The sequence below is a fragment of the Plectropomus leopardus genome, chromosome 7 (assembly GCF_026936395.1).
Source record: "Plectropomus leopardus strain MGB_pleo_1.0 chromosome 7, ASM2693639v1, whole genome shotgun sequence".
NCBI lineage: Eukaryota > Metazoa > Chordata > Actinopteri > Perciformes > Serranidae > Plectropomus > Plectropomus leopardus.
This window is the reverse complement of record NC_142182.1, coordinates 23,175,327-23,192,038: the sequence shown is the minus strand read 5'-3', so window position 1 is coordinate 23,192,038 and position 16,712 is coordinate 23,175,327. Positions and strand designations below refer to the sequence as shown.

The 16,712-nt window shown below is 39.4% G+C and overlaps 2 protein-coding genes and 1 non-coding gene across 3 annotated transcripts; all 3 read left to right on the top strand.

Annotated features, from left to right (window-relative positions):
* Positions 1 to 246: 246 nt before the first annotated feature.
* rps13 (ribosomal protein S13) lies at positions 247 to 4,931 on the top strand. The gene is made up of 6 exons (XM_042495805.2): positions 247 to 383; positions 912 to 960; positions 1,061 to 1,139; positions 3,339 to 3,508; positions 4,048 to 4,148; positions 4,856 to 4,931. Exons 1-6 carry the CDS (start codon positions 361 to 363, stop codon positions 4,887 to 4,889), a joined length of 456 nt encoding a protein of 151 aa, XP_042351739.1. The 5' UTR covers positions 247 to 360; the 3' UTR covers positions 4,890 to 4,931.
* Positions 4,430 to 4,561, top strand: LOC121950821 (small nucleolar RNA SNORA19). The gene has a single exon (XR_006106350.2). It is a non-coding gene; the product is annotated as a small nucleolar RNA SNORA19 (small nucleolar RNA).
* Positions 4,932 to 5,482: 551 nt separating the features above from the next.
* LOC121949935 (uncharacterized) lies at positions 5,483 to 9,804 on the top strand. The gene is made up of 3 exons (XM_042495804.2): positions 5,483 to 5,895; positions 6,560 to 7,887; positions 8,840 to 9,804. The coding sequence occupies exons 1-3, from the start codon at positions 5,733 to 5,735 to the stop codon at positions 9,047 to 9,049; spliced, it is 1,701 nt and encodes a 566-aa protein (XP_042351738.2). The 5' UTR covers positions 5,483 to 5,732; the 3' UTR covers positions 9,050 to 9,804.
* Positions 9,805 to 16,712: the final 6,908 nt, after the last annotated feature.

Here is a 16,712-nt window from a genome sequence, read left to right as displayed (position 1 = left end):
GCAATACTTATAATACAAAAACTGTGTTTATTATTTATTTATTATTTTGTAGATTGTTACAAACTTTAAACTTCATTCACAGAAATCCTAAATATGTCTGGTTTAAAAGAAAAGACTGAGGTGAATAACGGTTGGTATTTGGTGGCATCTAACCACAGTAAAAACAAAAATGATCTAAATCAAAATATGTAACGAAGCGGTAACATTTGTAACAGAAACTATACACAAAACTACTGCAGGTCAGAGCCCTGGTTAGGGAGCGTCAACAAAGCTTTTCTCTGCGTCATTGCGTCACTTCCGGCGCAGGCGCAAAATACCATTTTCTGTCGCGTGTGCGGCCTCTCTTCCTCTACCGCCATCATGGGTCGCATGCACGCTCCCGGGTGAGCTCTCTTTTTATCGTTTTAAGTTTAAATATAACGTCGACAGGTCGTTTTTGTCGACTCCATGTTGTTTGTAAACACGTTGTTGGTGTGTGATGACCAAATTGAGTGATTTAATTCAGCAAACAAGCGAGAAAATAACTTAAAACATACGCGCCCGCACATCGGCATCCATCTCCAGCTAGTTAGCTAGCATAGCTAACCGGAGTGGCAGCTCTCCACGATTTTTCTGTTTGACTTTAGCCCTCAATCAGCCTGTGATACATTCAATATTCTACGATTTTTTTCTTTGCTGTTTACCTAGAAGATAAACTCTTGTAACGAAAGCATTTGACATTAAATTTGCAGTGGTAAACGCTAACGCTAGCGCGTTAATGCAGTTAGCGTTAGCTCAGACATCAGCTCTAATTGACTGACAGGATTGTAGAAAACCGTTAGAAATGCACATTTTAATGCTTTCATACTCGTCAGTAATATTTCCTGCTGTGTTTCTGTCTCTAATGAGTCGCATGTCTTTCTCTCCTTCAGAAAGGGCTTGTCCCAGTCAGCTCTGCCTTACAGGCGCAGTGTTCCCACTGTGAGTATGAAAAGTTTCAGTTGCGCACAGTGACGTTATCAAATGTTTATTAACAGAGTTTGATCAGTTAGTAATCAATTAAACATGGTTTAAATTACAGTGGCTGAAGCTCACATCTGATGATGTCAAAGAGCAGATCTTCAAGTTGGCCAAAAAGGGCCTGACCCCCTCTCAGATCGGTGAGTGATCTTACAGACTGTAGATCTAGAAATATAGATACATATTGTTTACCTTTTCAAAGTAATTAACATGATCACACCAAGTGATTTTTTCCCCCAGAGTGAATGTGTGAATACCAAACGAAACATCACTTAGCAAGACGGATGCAGTCATCCTAAGCACTTTTAACAATATGGTTGTATTAAATAACATTTCAGTTTGTGTAGCATTGGCTGAGCATGCAAAAGACTGCAGAACTAGCTTATTTGACAATTGTCTTTCGTATTATGCGTCATAACACAGTACTTAGCCTGCCTTAGTAATTATAGTACAACTGTTTGTTTGAGGTAGGCAGGTTTTTAAAATGGCTTTTCCGAAACTGCTGATTGCTATTGGCTAAAATAAGCAGCAATGTAGTAAAAGTAATTGGTGCATTGCCTCACAGGTGTAGCCGATAAAACATGACTACTGTCAAATTGTCATGTGAAGACAAATTGAGTATTTTACATATCATTCCTGTTGACCACCGTAACAAATCAGCTGTCTCTTAAAGACTATCAAAATAGGACAATTTTGTGCACAATTTACTAATTCTACAGTCAGATTTACTGAGGTTGGACAAAGCCTTAAATGATAGTATTTAGGCTAGTCTTTGTATCTAGTTTTGCTTGCTATTGTTTTAATCTACTGTAGGGCACTGGTACTTTCTGGGGGACAATTTGTCACATCAGCTGTTCTATGAACTTGCTCCACTGGGATGCTAACTGTAGGACTACAGCACAGGCCAGACTAAAGCACAATTCAGACATAACTGTCTGTCTGGTCAGCAGTCTGCCCACACATAGTAACAGGAAAAGAATATGCATCTTCATGAAAACAAAAAAAACTGCTTAAGTACAATGTAGATAATTTATCCAGAAGGAGATTCACACAGATGTGGATGGTTTTGGGTGAAACAGCTTTCTTTATTCATTATGTACTTGAGTGGACATATAAAGGCCTTTGCATACCAAGTCTGTTTTTTTTTTTGTATAAAGTTGTTTTAAGGTAAGAAATAAATGTGAACCTCACTTTGTGACAGTCACGTTTACACACCAACTCTGGAACTTGTGCCATTACTAAAATTTCCAGAAAAGGTTGTTTTTCTTCGGTGGTACACGAGTAACAGAGCGCACAGTGTCCTGTTGATAGCACTACAACAGGTTAGATAGTAATATTCAGGTGGATGATGATGACTAGAAGTATGAGGGCCGAACACGTACGTCGGGATGGTGTGCAGGTGGAGAGGAAGGACAGGTCAGTGCCTCCATGTAGCCCCGGTGCTAAATTCAAGATGTGGGTAGAAAGTCACAAAAGCCAGGGAGGTACTTCCAGAGGAGAGAGGCAAGCGAGCAAATGTCTTCAACTTTGCTTCATTGCAAAATTTTACACCGCTTAAAACAAGACAATGCATCAGACTCGGTTTTCAAGGTTTCCTTTGCGTAACATTTTTTTTATCAAATGACTGATTAAAAAGAACAGGAAAATGCGTACTAAGTGTGCAAAGGCCTTTTTGTAACTAATACAGGGCACAGTAACGTTAGGAAATGTTCTGCCACAAACGACACTGATAAGAGACATTGTCCATTTGTATACAGTGCTCTACAGGACATAGAGGAACAAAACTGTTTGCAAAGCAACAAGAATGAATGATGCTGCATTCAGTGGGAGCAAAGCAAACATTCAGACTACACATAAGTTGGAAATGAGATACAAATATGTATTGCAATAATAGAAAATAAAAGTAGTATATTAGTGTAAAAATATGAATTTTCTCCCTGGCAAATACGTTTTTTGTTTTGGTTTTTTTTTTGGTATTTGAACTCTGTTGGCACACATTTGAATCATGGCCAGCTTTTACAAAGTTTAACATCTCTCGGAAAGATAGTATATCTGATTCCTACTTAGCTTGGCATCCGCTCAGTATCATTACAGTAAGTTTTGGGGTTTGTAAACCTTGGTGTGATTTACCATTAGTTTCTTGCATAATATGTATGAGTTATGAAAGTTTAGATGAAGTAATAGATGCTTCAAGTTTAGCCATTCCATTAATTGAATGTTGTTTTTATTTTTATTTTTCCTCCTAAGTGAGCTAATGTGACAGATGAATAAAGCAAGCAGTTTGTTTGTGAGCTACATGAAATGTTCATTCTCTAAAACTGGTTTGTCACCTTGTTCAGGTGTGATTCTGAGGGACTCCCACGGTGTGGCCCAGGTGCGTTTCGTCACTGGCAACAAGATCCTGAGGATCCTCAAGTCCAAGGGTCTGGCCCCTGACCTGCCCGAGGATCTCTACCATCTCATCAAGAAGGCTGTGGCAGTCAGGAAGCATCTGGAGAGAAACAGAAAGGTATAACACGAGCAGGCCCTGAACCAAGGGGGAACATTTAATGGTTATTTTCAACACATTTTAGAGTACCATGTGGTGTAGTTTGCTACTGTTAGCTGAAAACTTAGAAAGTCAGCTTTTTATGTCTCAATGAAACACTGAATTTTTTTGAGGTAAAATCTCCGCATGGTGCTCTCAGTGAGTAGGTTACAAAAAGTAATCATTTAAAAGTGCCACCAAATGATTTGCCCATCTTAGACTGGATAAACAAGCTGTTTTGAGTTTATTAAAATGGAGAAGAAAATTGCATTTTTGTTGCTTTTCAGCAGAAATGCATTTTTTTATTTGAAATTTGGCATTTGTGTCATAAAATTGGGTGTTTGGTTTTGAAATTCTATTCACTTTAAAATGCTCAAGTAAAAAGATACAAAGGAAACATCAGTGGTGAATGTGAACGTGTCATGGGCGATTATTGGGGTTTACATGGGCGGATGCTCATGTTCAGTAATTAAAAATGTGTTACACTTCACTCCTGTAACATTTTGTTTCCGGACTTGCAGGACAAGGATGCCAAGTTCCGCCTGATTCTCATTGAGAGCAGGATCCACAGGCTGGCCCGTTACTACAAGACCAAGAGAGTACTGGCCCCCAACTGGAAGTAGTACGTATCAGTTCTCTTTGGGAAGCACTTTTCGTTATATTTAGGCAATAAAAAAACACACAACCAGCCAAAGGTTGGGTGGTTTTGTGTGTGGCTGGATGGTTCCTGCCTCATCAGTTGTGTACTCCTTTACTATGGCACAATTTGAGTTTTCAGATAAAATGCAATTTTTTCTAACAATTTGAAAATTTGGTTCGACTTTTGCTATAAAACTGTAAAAGGTTTAACTCAGTGGTGTCATAGCATAACGACTGATCCCAATCGGCTATATGTTTGGAAAAATGCACAATTCATTGTCCTGCTCTTTGCTTTATTGAGAGTAGTGATATTTCTGTTGTGCTAGAAAAAAAACTGGAGGTAAATTAGCAGAGTGGCTACTTGGTGCCACCTCTGCCAGTCCCCTTCACACAGTGAAATTATACATTTGATCGTCTTTTCTACAATGTTGATTTACATATTTTGGAATTGGACAAAAAGCCATTTAGATTTTTTCTTTAATGGGTCATAATAAACCTATATATGAGCTGTTATTAAACACATAAATTACAATTATACATGTGAGGTTTGGAATTTTTTTTCTTCTTACAATGTAAACAAGGTCTCAGTTGTTTCCTCAAATAGGGAACTTTTCTTTTTTTGTACAGATAGTGTGGTTGTAATTTGAGAAGTACGTCCTCTAACGGTATGTTTTCTGTTTCTGTTTACAGTGAGTCCTCTACAGCTTCTGCTCTGGTGGCATAATTGCTACACTTTTTGGATTAATAAAAAGATTTAAATCGGAAATTGTTTCGTCATGTTTTGTTACAAATGCTTTTAAAGATCTTGTGTGTAAAATATATGTTTTATTCTATAAAAACCTGTGTGGAGATAAACAGTTAGTTTTGGCTTAAAGTCAGTAAAACTCTGATATGGCACCTTTTTAAGACAGGGTACACATTACTTTTTATCAACATCTGTACAGAGAGACAAAGTACATGGTGTACATAGTTCTGTTTATGTGGAATGTAAAGTGAATGCAAATAACAGGGAAAATGAAATTATCCCTATAGGGAATTTTTTCCATACCTGTGGGAATTTTTAAAACTGTCTATCATGCAATAACATCAGCGTAATTTCAGTTTCATGTTATTTTTCATTAAATTGTTGTGAAAAGGGTTTTCCTGGTGGTTTAAGAAATTACTGGCATTTTCCGTGCGTCATATGTCATGTGATGCGAAACAGAAACGTAACACGTAATGGGCGGAGACTTTGGTGAGTGACAGCCGCGGTATCCAATCACAGCTCCGCTCGACGTCTCGCTCGTATCGTTAAGCTTAAAAGCGGCGGTGTTGCAATCTGGAGACATTCCACTCTACAAGCCACAACAGCGACGACAGCAGACTGAGAAACATGGAGAAAATACATGAGAGGAACTGACAAAGGAGATCCAAAAATGGCACATACTTGCCGGAAAATGAAGCGACAGCACATCGACGCATATCTGTCACTGACAAATACGCGAAATCTGTTGGTTTTCGACGAGGAATACCAGAATACGTGAGACTTTTTGTCAACAATCCCGCCGTAATCCGAGAAGAAGTGAAAATGGCTGCGGTAGTTGGTACCGAGAAGGGTTCTGAACGGACGGCGATGGAGAGGTTCGGCGGCGGAGGAATGGCGCTTCTGCCTTGGACGAAACAGATGCTCACCGTGCTGTGGGAACAGCTTCGACTGCTGGTTCAGGTCATTTACTACACCTTCATGTCGGGTGAGTAAAAAGCAAAAAATAAAAATGTGTTACTTTGTTGTTCTGGCTGTTTATCTGCTTGTAACGCCCGCCATTGCTGCGGTGTAACGTTAACCGTTAACTTGTTTAAATGTTAAATTCCACAGACGGATAAATCGTTGCTTTCTTTTTTTAATTAATAAATTTAGTTTACTGAACGACGTAACGTAAAATCACAATTTAACTCTATCATGATAACTCTTATGGATGGGATTATACGTAAAGGTTGAATAAGAAGTTTGTTATGCTTAAAATAAGTATTTAAAGAGACATCAGCTAGTTGCTGTAGTGTACTCGTTCTAATCCTGATATTTTTACGTCATTTCCTATGTCGCAATAATGATTCCTGTGAAGTATCTGTGGTACTGCACAATAAATAGTATGTTGGAGGATTGTCTTAATCTTAAAGCACAGTAGTGTTGTCATAAATAACAGGTCAAAACACTTTTTTATGTCAGATCAGATTACGGTGAAATTTTCCATATCATCCAGAAACAAAGAGTCAAAATCTATTAATTGTTTTTTATAGTGTTTTTTTTTTCTATAAATGTGACATTGTGAAATCATAATTACACAGAATGTGACCTTAAATTGTTCTCTTATGTCAGTCAGTCGGCTCTAACCTTTTTTTTCCCCGATTTTCCAGTTTTCCAGATGTTCAGGTTTGAAGTTCACGTGAGAATCACAGACGAGACGGGTCAACACATCCAGCACATGACCACGGCGGCAAATCCAACTGAATCCTTCCTGTTTTCCTCGTTGTTTGACGGAGACAACGCAGTGATGGTTGGAGGTTCAAACCCCCTCTCTAACTTCTGTGCTGACGTGGGCGACTCTTTTGCCGGGAAATCCCCTGCTGAGGCCCTGCTGTCCAGTCTGCGTGCCGACGACCTGTGTTGCGGACTTGTGGATGATTTTGTGTCAAGAACAGCTGGCAAAGAAGACAGCATCTTTCTAGGACACCAATCCAGTTGGAAAATGGGCTTCCCTGGCGACTGGAACATCTTCGTATCGAGCAGCGACAGCTCTAACGACGGCTGCCACAGAAGTAGTGAGAAAATCTTCAAACAGGATATTACAAAAGAGAAAGTTTTCAAACAGGACACTTCAGAAGAGGAGAGAAGTTTTCACTGGAGTAGCGAGGAAGACCAGAACGTAGTTGAATTTGACAGCGAGGAAAGTAAAGCGCTTTGGGAGTCTCTGTCAAGATCTAGTGATCCATACAATCCCTTCTTTTTCTCTGCGTGTATTTCAACAAACACAAATATGGGGAAAAATAAAGGAAAAATGATGGACAACGAAACCGACCTCATGTCGGTGAGCAAAGCCAGTGAGGAGGTGCTGGGGCCTCGAGGCCTCAACATCTGGGTCAGTCGCTCTGACAGTGAGAGCAGTTGGAGCAGCTGGGCCAGTTCGGACGGGTCGAGCCCCGACATCGACGAGGAGAGCGAAAGGCTCTTGGAGTTCTTCAGCAGTCCCGAAGACCCCTACAATCCCATGTGCTTCACTGCGTGTACATTCAGCAGCACGTCACCTCAAACCACCACAGCCTCTAAACAACAGGCCTCACTTCCTGCACCTCCTTCCAAGTCGGACACAGACACAGAGGAGAGGGAGAGCAGCTTTCCTCCTTCATCTGAAGATGACGAAGAAGAACAGCTGTGGAAATCTCTCTGCCACAAGGACGACCCGTACCACCCTCTCAACTTTCAGGCCTGCCTGCAGAGCCCCCAAACAACAACACTCCAGTTTGGAGAAGATCCAGATGATGTCCAGCACGTAAAAAGTCTGCCCACAAAGGGCAAGAATTGCAAAAAGCGCCCCCAAAAATCCAGAGCCACTAAGGCCTCTCTGCCAGAGAGGCAGCACTCCCATCCAGACAAAATACTAGTACCCTGGAAAAGACCTGGACAAACACCTCAGTCACTGCCAGAGGAGAAGAAGGACAGCAAGGCCAGCACCACCCAGACAAAGGTCAGTATCTGCTAACACTTCATAGATGGGACTAGATGAAGCATTAAATGAAACCCTTGTGGGTCATGAAGTAAAAATACTCCACTCTGTAAATACTACAGATCACTGAAATCTGTTTTGTACATCAAGACAAAAGGTTAAATGAACCTAACTTTTCCGCTTTATTCTGCTGTAGATTAAATAACTAAAATGGATAGTAATATATCCAGTTTTAAAAGCATGTTTTTGGATATCAAGTGACAACCAAATTTTCTCAAAACGAAGAAATACAGCTGCTACCATTGAGGTTGACGTTATTATTCCTCTTCAGATTGATTTGTCCATGTCACCATAGAAAAGTATGTGATCTGTTAATTTAGGTAATTTTATGACTTGATAGTGTCTGTTGCAATCTCTTGTGGTAAGTTAAGGGTTTATTTCTGCCTCAGCTGAACCATTACAACACTGCACGGTGCATTAGGCTGAGCTGTTGTTTGTTGGTTAGCAGCGCAGCGGGTTGTCATGACTAAGCTGGTCATATGACTCCAGCCAGTCAGCAGAGACTTCCTCATTGGACTACATGTAAAGTTGCAGCATTATTGCAAAGTCATTTTTAGTACTTAACAGTTAACAAATTGTTGCATCAGACTCAAAAAATAAAGCCTGAAGCAGAAAAACAAGTCACAGCATGATGCTATAACTCACCTGTCTAAAACAGGCAGTGAGCACTGTGATGTTTTATTGTCTGTTTATTTGTAGAGTATTTTCATGCAGATTTTGATCCACATGGAAGTTAGCTCCAAGTAGTAATAGTCGTTTATTTAGTTACTTTGATTTGAAAATAAGACATCTATTTATTAACATCACTAGCAGCTAATAACCCCAAAATAATTACACATTGACATCATATCATCATGTACACATCTTTTAGCAAAATGTACTAAATTTTTGTCTCGTTTCTTCTGGATTTCAGGTGCGGTTTTCTCCTCTGGTCCAAGTCCACGTCATGCGGACCTGGCCGTTTGCGCGCCAAGCTGCTCGTAAAGGACACTGGGAAGAAATGGCACGAGACCGGGACCGCTTCCAGAGGCGGGTCCAGGAAACCGAGCAGGCCATCGGCTACTGCTTCACCCAGCAACACAGAGAGAGGATGCGGGCGTTTGTGGACGGTGCCTTGAAGTAAAAAAATAAAATAAAATCCTGAACACTGAATGTTTAATTTCCTTTTCGGATGAGAACTTGTGATTGGTTGCAATGCAACAGTGATTTTTGATTTAGGCCAATTAGAAATTTGATGTTAGGCCAACTTTAATGTTCGGTGTCAAGTTGAACAACTTTGTACCTCAAAAGGTTTTCTACATTTTGTGACTGTTGCACTGACTGACACTTTCTCATATTAACCTCAGCATTAACGTGTGGAATGTTGTTTTTGTATGCCTTATATACTGACCTAGTAATGTAACTTATTTATGCCCTATGGAGCTTGTTGTTTATTTTTTACCGTTGGTTTTAACTGTTTGTGTTTCGATTTGTGTGAACAAACCCCAGTTGTGATTCTAGAAGTTAAAAGTAGATAATGATGATATCGTAAGAAAGCAGAGTTTTGCGGTACAAAGTGTTTCCAAAAGTGTTTTGTTGAAGCATGATGTGTAGACATTCAGTTCTGGTGTGATTTTTGTCCTGTTCAAATGTTTTGGTTCTTGACGTTTAAGTTTTGTCTTGTTTTTTGTTCTGATTTGATGGCACATAGGTCGTGTGTGGAGATGGATATGTTAATTATTATATCAACTGGATAGATTCAAACACTTTGTCCAATGTGAGTCACTCAGCTTCTCATGGTAACATCATATAGCCAGAAATATGTCAAAAAATGGGCTGTAGCAAATTTTGTCATTAGGTGCTTTGCCAAATCAATAAAAACAATGTGACATTACATCACTATTCTGTGTTTTGCAAGTTTTTCAATGTGCCACAAGATTTGACACATAAGTTGTAGCTTTTAATATTTTTACTTAACTAAAAGTGAACACAGAGACCGAATGTTAACCCTGATCAAAATCGCTTCCTGTTATCATGTCACGCTTGGGTATGCAGAATAACTTGTCCATCTGCCATTTCATGCGTTGAGCGTATCAGGGAAATGAAGACAGGACACACAGTCCCAGAGCTGTGTAAACAACACACACAAAAGGTCAGATTCATGGAACAGCACACGCAGGCTGTCATACAGCCTTTTGTAAGTACACGTTTTTGGAAAATGTCCCAACAAAAAGCTAAAAAAAAAAAAGTGAGATAAAATCAATATGGCTCTTTAGAGGAAATCTTATCTTTAAATGTTGCAAAAGCATTTATGTTTACACTGATGCCTTTAAAATACGATCCAGCACAGTTACAGCAACAACCGCCGAAACATGCAGAGAAGCAGGACAGCGTTCAAAGTCAGGAGATTTAGTAACACAGGACAATGCTACTCCCTCAGCCTCTCTGCGGGGTTAAAAAAACAACAGTTTAACCTCTCGCCTAGTTCTGACACACCCAGGGTGCACCTGTGTGTGACAGCCACCTTTGGTGAGACTAACTTTGTTTTTTTTAAAGAGCCTTTTACATTGGCATTAATTTGGCAGACATCAGAGTGCCAACATTAAAACCGGCCTAATTTTTTTGTTGAAAAGTGGAAGTTTTTGCCTTGTTACTTTATTTTAACAGCATTTTCAGTGGCTTAGCCTGCAGGTAGGACATGCTTGACACTAAAACCTTGTGATAGATGCCATGAACAACACTAATATGTTAACTAGACATCTAAAAATAATTTACTTTTCAAAAATGTAATGTCTAAACCTGCGTAAAACAAGTGTGTCCTGGGTTTTTCAGTATGCATGCAGTCTGTAGCCAGTCTTGCTCCCTCTAATGTGCCTCAAATATTTAAGATCCAGTGAAATGTCTGCGGCATGTGGAAATTATTCAAAATACACATGCTTCATCCATCCTAACTAATCCCTCTCTCTCCCCTCCACACACACACACACACACACACACACACACACACACACACACACTCAGGAGCTTATAATTTCCCAGATGGCTGCGAGTCTCTGTGCAGACTAACTGCTGTAAGGCTGTCGTAAGACAAGGGTTAAAAACACCAAGTATGATGAAATGACTTTCCATAGAGATGAAATCAATTAGCACTTCTCCGACGCTCTCCCCACCCGACCCCTCCCTCCATCCCTCCCTCACACACACACACACACACACAGAGCATGGTGCAAAGGTGAGCAATTGCTGACACTGTTGCTGTGTCAACCCAGCGGTGGGTCTTTCGCTGGTGCTGTCCCCCCCTCCCCGTCTTCCCTCCCACATGCTGTGTGTATAATTGATGCGCAGAATAATGAAGGCTGCTGCTTCAAAATGAGACAGAAGATGCTTTTGACTTGTTTTTTAGATGAAAGAAAGATAAAAAGAGTTCAGTCTACTATTAATTACTTTTTAGCATTTTAGACATCAAAATGAGGGACATACTTGGATCTGCTGGTGCGTGTCCCTTTTAATAAAAGAAATGGAAAAAATAAACTAATCAAAGATCTCTGCTCTGGTGGAATTAAGAAACCCATTTTCTTTTTTAATGATTATTATGTCTGAATAATTGAAATGGGAATTGCTTCCAGTGACATTAACCAGATGTTCAGGCTAAAGTCCAGTCCAGAATATAAAAATAAAGCTAGAATGAATATAGGAATTGTCATATATTTAAATGAAAAATCAAAAATATATATATTTATTGGTAAAAAGGTATAGGTAAGGGTTTTAGGAGGTTTTTTTCCCTCATTTGACCATAGGCTATTGGGGTAGAGGGTGTTGTATGCTGGACAGTTCATAAAGCCATCTGAGGTAAACGCCTAATTTGTGATTTTAGGCTAATTTTACAAGCCTTTTCCAGAACCCTAAACTGATATTTGGACCTTGAGTTACATTTGTGTCTTTCTAACCTATTTTAATTGTTAAGTGTGAAGTTAAATGTGAAGAATTTCTGTTTTCCTGCTGGCTTTTCTCGCATCTTTTCAGCCAAAATGACCTGACCCAGCATCGGCCTAAACTTGGCACGCTTAAAGAATTAAATCTAGCCAACTGCCAAACTTAGCTGAGACTTGATATGAAGGATGTGACCAAAAAAACTGTCCCAGTTCCGGCTGCTGGAACTACCATCACTGGGCCTTTGTCAAAAGCACGTGGCTCAGCATCAGCCTAAATTGACATGAGTCAGGTTACGTCCGGTTGCCTGGCACAGCCGAGACTTGGCCTGAATGACGCCCCAGAATCAAGCTAAATGGACATGCCTGATTCCCTGATCACAGGGCTGTGGTTAAAAATGACCTGGCCAAGCACTTGCCCAAACCTGGCACGTCGGTTAAAATAAGTCGGGCCGCATCCGGTTGCCCGAGTCATCTGACAGCCCAGAATCTGGTCAAATCCACCGAGCCATCGGTGCCATCACAATATGTTTTTTTCCATGATGCAAGCCAGAGGAAACATTTTTATCATGAGCGTACATTTTCTAAATGTCGTGCCTTTCCTCCTGAGGCGTTTGGAGCTGACCTGATGACACTGGCTTTGAGCTGAGAAGTAAAAAACAAACACTAATATATGTTTTTCTCTGGTGTGTGAGGAGAAGGCGACTGGTGGTTTCACTTGTCTGCCTGCTGTCTGTGTTTCTGATTTTGCTGTCAGAGAAAACACCACAGTGCTTTCATCCAGAGCCAGCTGAGGGTTTTGCTCCCTGCTCATGAGCCTACACTGCAACAAGATGCAAATGTCTCTCTGAAGTGACTGTGATTCTCAGTTAAAGGATGAATACACCACTTTCTCCTCCATTATTGCTCCCACTTCTCCTTCTTCAAATCCACTCCTCTGTATCTTTGTCTGCATCTTTCCCCTCCTCATCCTCTCCCTGTATCAATATAGCTTTTGTGGCCTAGGCGACCCCGTCTCCAGGCAACCGGCAGGAGTGGCGAGGCGTTGAAAGGATTGCAGGTGATTGCAGCAGCGGTAAAATCAGCAGCAGCAGTTGAGGCAGTGGGTTTTCAGCTCCACACACACACACACATACACACACGTGGTTGCCCCTCTCACTCGCCTGCCAGAGGAGGGTATCTCCTGGGTCACAATTAGCTGATGATGCAATCTACCAGCAGCTATTGTGTCTGACACCAACTCACACAGACAGACTGCATGATATACAAACGGCTGATCTTTGTGAGTATTGTTTAGAAGAAGGCGATGAGCAGCTTCAGAAGGAATGACCTAAAAATAAGCAAGAAATTAGTAAAAAGTACATTAAAAAAAGCACAAAAAACAATAAAAAATATATTAAAACAACAACAAGAAAATTACTTTACAAATATGTAATAATAATTTTTAGTTTAGTTTTCCATAGACATTTTTCCTTTTTGCTTGTTATCTTTCAAATAATTTTCTAAATCTAGTCATTTCTAACAATTTGTGGAACATGTCTTACTTAAGTTTCTCATTGCCTTTTTGCCTATGCTTTCTTTTTTTAAAGACATCGATCGAAGTTGCTCAGGGTTCAAGATTTAAATCCTTATGAAAGGCACCTGAAAGCAGCACAACAAGTGATGTTGATTCAGGATTCAAAGGGTTAAGAGAACGAGTAAGAAGAAGAACAAAAATAATAATCACCATTATTCCCAGCACCATTAATGTCCCCATATATGCAACTCATACCAGTTACTATGAATTTGACAGTATAAATAGTGTGATAAAGTCATATGTGGTAAACACTCATCTGTTCCAACACATACTTTTGAGGATTAGTGTGTCTGACCAACACCCACACCAGACAGCTATACACACAGTGCACACACTGCTTCATGTATTTCTGTCAGTGGATGAATGTGAATAGGTGTAGTGCTTCATTTGAGCCACCAGGGGACACCCCCCCCCCCTGGTACGTGACACAAAACACACACACACACAAACACATGACGGCAGAAGGGGACACGAAAAGGTCATTGATCAAAGTACAGGTGATTGTGTCTAGTCAGAATTATTAAATGTCAGTTAAAATTCAAGCTGCCTTAACCATGCCGTGTGTCCTTAAAAACCCTTGTTTGCAAGCAGCTTACACACTCAGATATTACTTAAGTAAAAGTAGTAATACTACAGTGAAGAAATTCTCTGTGACAATTAAAAGTTGTGTATTCAAAATTTTGATAAAGTAGAAGTACAAAAGAAAATACTAAGATCAAAATATACTTAAAGTATCAAAATTAAAAGTACTCTTAATGCAGAGTGGCCCATTTCAGAATAATGTATAATATATCATTCAATTAAACCTACTGATGTATTAATGTGTACATTGCAGTTTGTAAAGGTGATCATTTTTTCTCTTATAATTCATAATATTGTACTTATTGATTATATTTTGTCTTTAACAAAAGTTAGAAAATAAATGTAGTTGAGTAAAAAGTATTACATTTGCTTCCAAAATGTAGTGCAGTTGAAGGAATTAGTTTTGTGCTTTATTGCAGTGGTAATCAGTAACTCAGTAGCATTAGATCCCATTAATCAGAAATATATTAATAACTGTACTACCTTTGCTTGGACTATAGTTAATATTATGCTGTTACCATGGCATTGAAATACCACCATTTACTGTAACAGCGTGTGTGATGTATTGCTTCCTTTCACACCCAGAGGACCATATTTGGACATGATGTGTCATAGGTGTGTCTCAGACAGATAAAAATAAAAAACGGTCTAACCACTGAAAAATTGTGTATCTCTGCTGTCCTCGTGTGGTAGAAGCACAGACTGTACATGAAGGTACAGAGTGAGGGCCCCTCTGCTGGCTCCCTCTGCTGGCCCCCTCTGTTTGAGCTGTTTGAGGCTGCTGTGCTCCGAGCACAGACAGCAGAGCAGCAGTCACTTCGTACTGGCAGACCTCCTCAACACACCTTTGCTTTGTGTCTTTTGATTCTTTGTTTTTTCACAGCACCACACCCCTAAAGCACATTTCCAGTCATCTGCTCCCTACACATCTGACACTACAGATTTATCCTGCCTATTTGACCAACTTGTTAAACACTATGAAACCTGAGCAAATTGTTGTTTTTTTTTTCAAAAAACAGTTGAAAAAGTCAGTGAACAACTTAAAAAAAAAAAAAAAAACTTTGCAAGAAATTAGTTCAAAGGTACAAGAAAATGACCCTAAAATTAAGCAAAAATAAAAAATAAAAAATAAGGAAAATATAAAAAAATAAACCTGAAGAAAGAAGAAAGTGCCAAAATGTATGCTTACATTGTATATATATATATGTGTGTGTGTGTGTGTGTGTGTGTGTGTGTGTGTGTGTGTGTGTGTGTGTGTGTTTTCTGGACATTTCTTTTCTTTTTTTTTAATTTCCATTTCCCCCCATATCTTTTATTCTTTTCACTAATTTTCAGGTAATTTTCTGTCACCTTCTTCAATTTTTTTGATGTCTTGCCAGGTTGCCAATGGCCTTTTTAGCCATGAAACTTTAAATACTTGAGAAATGCATCCAAATGCAGCACAAGATAGCTTAACTGATGTCAGTGCAGGTTTCAAAAGGCTAACCTGTTTTTAATACTTTTAGTTATAAGTCACTTTATTTTTTTTATTTACCTATTTACCTCCCTCTCTTTGTCTAGCCTCATAACTGGACTGTGATAATAGTCTGTGAGTTAAACCCACAACATCAAGGCCAATAGATGCTCAGCACGGCTCATTTGACCTTTAATTCAGACTTTACCTCAGAGTTAAAAGGACAGAATCAGCTCCAGTGAAGCTTTATTATCTTACCCCTCACCTCCACAAGAGGAAACAGGTGAACCCATACAAAAGTTTAAAACATGACTTTTTATAACAAAATAAAAACTCAAATGTTCTTAGTTTTCTTGAAAAGATTTTTACAACTGGATAAATATTCTGTTGATGTAGATGTATATATGCTTGAAATAGGTGTTGGACATGATATAACAATAATATTCAATAAGCTTCTGTGCTACATCTGTCCCAGTCAAAGTATCTGGCCTCCTCCCTGGATGCTACTGAAAAGGGAAAAACAACATTTTTAAATAAACAAGAAAATCATCCTAGTGCAGCAGATTGAAGCAGAACAACAATTACACTGTAATCCAATCCAATAAGCTGCTTTTGGGGATTTCATCGCTCTGATCTGGTTGATGGATGAGCTGCTGACTGACCAGCAGCAGCGCTCCTCTCATTGAAGAACTGAGCTTATGATCGTAAAGCTCTGAATTTAAGTTTCTGAAATTCTTGGGATGTTCCAGGACGACGAGGAATTAAATCTGTTGTTGGTTTTGTGAGTAAATCCTTGTTCCTTTTCAGGAACTAAGACCATGCATTCGGGAGTTTATCTAGTGGGGTTGTTTATGTGTTTCATCAGACAACAGCCATGACCAGGTTTCTCAGCCCAGAGAGGAATGTGTTACCATCATCCAAAATTAAAAAGAGTTTTCCATGTGACATCACTGCTGTTGTTAATGTTCCCATTGGTCTGTCAGTCAATGTGAATAAACAAAATTCATCTAGGATGATGTAGAAACCTCAGACTAGTATCTGAGGGTCGACAGATTATCTGAGATTATTGGCCTGGTTGATTTTTTTGGCATTTTGCCGATGATCTGTATTGGTATGTCATTTTAATTATCAGCAAAATTAATTCATTAAAAGAGCAAAGTAAGTGTAGACATGTGGGGAACTTTTTATTTATTCATTTTCTATTTAAATTGTCACTTGACTTTAGAAAAAAAAAAAGTTGCTGGGAACTTGCTATACAGGCGCGTAG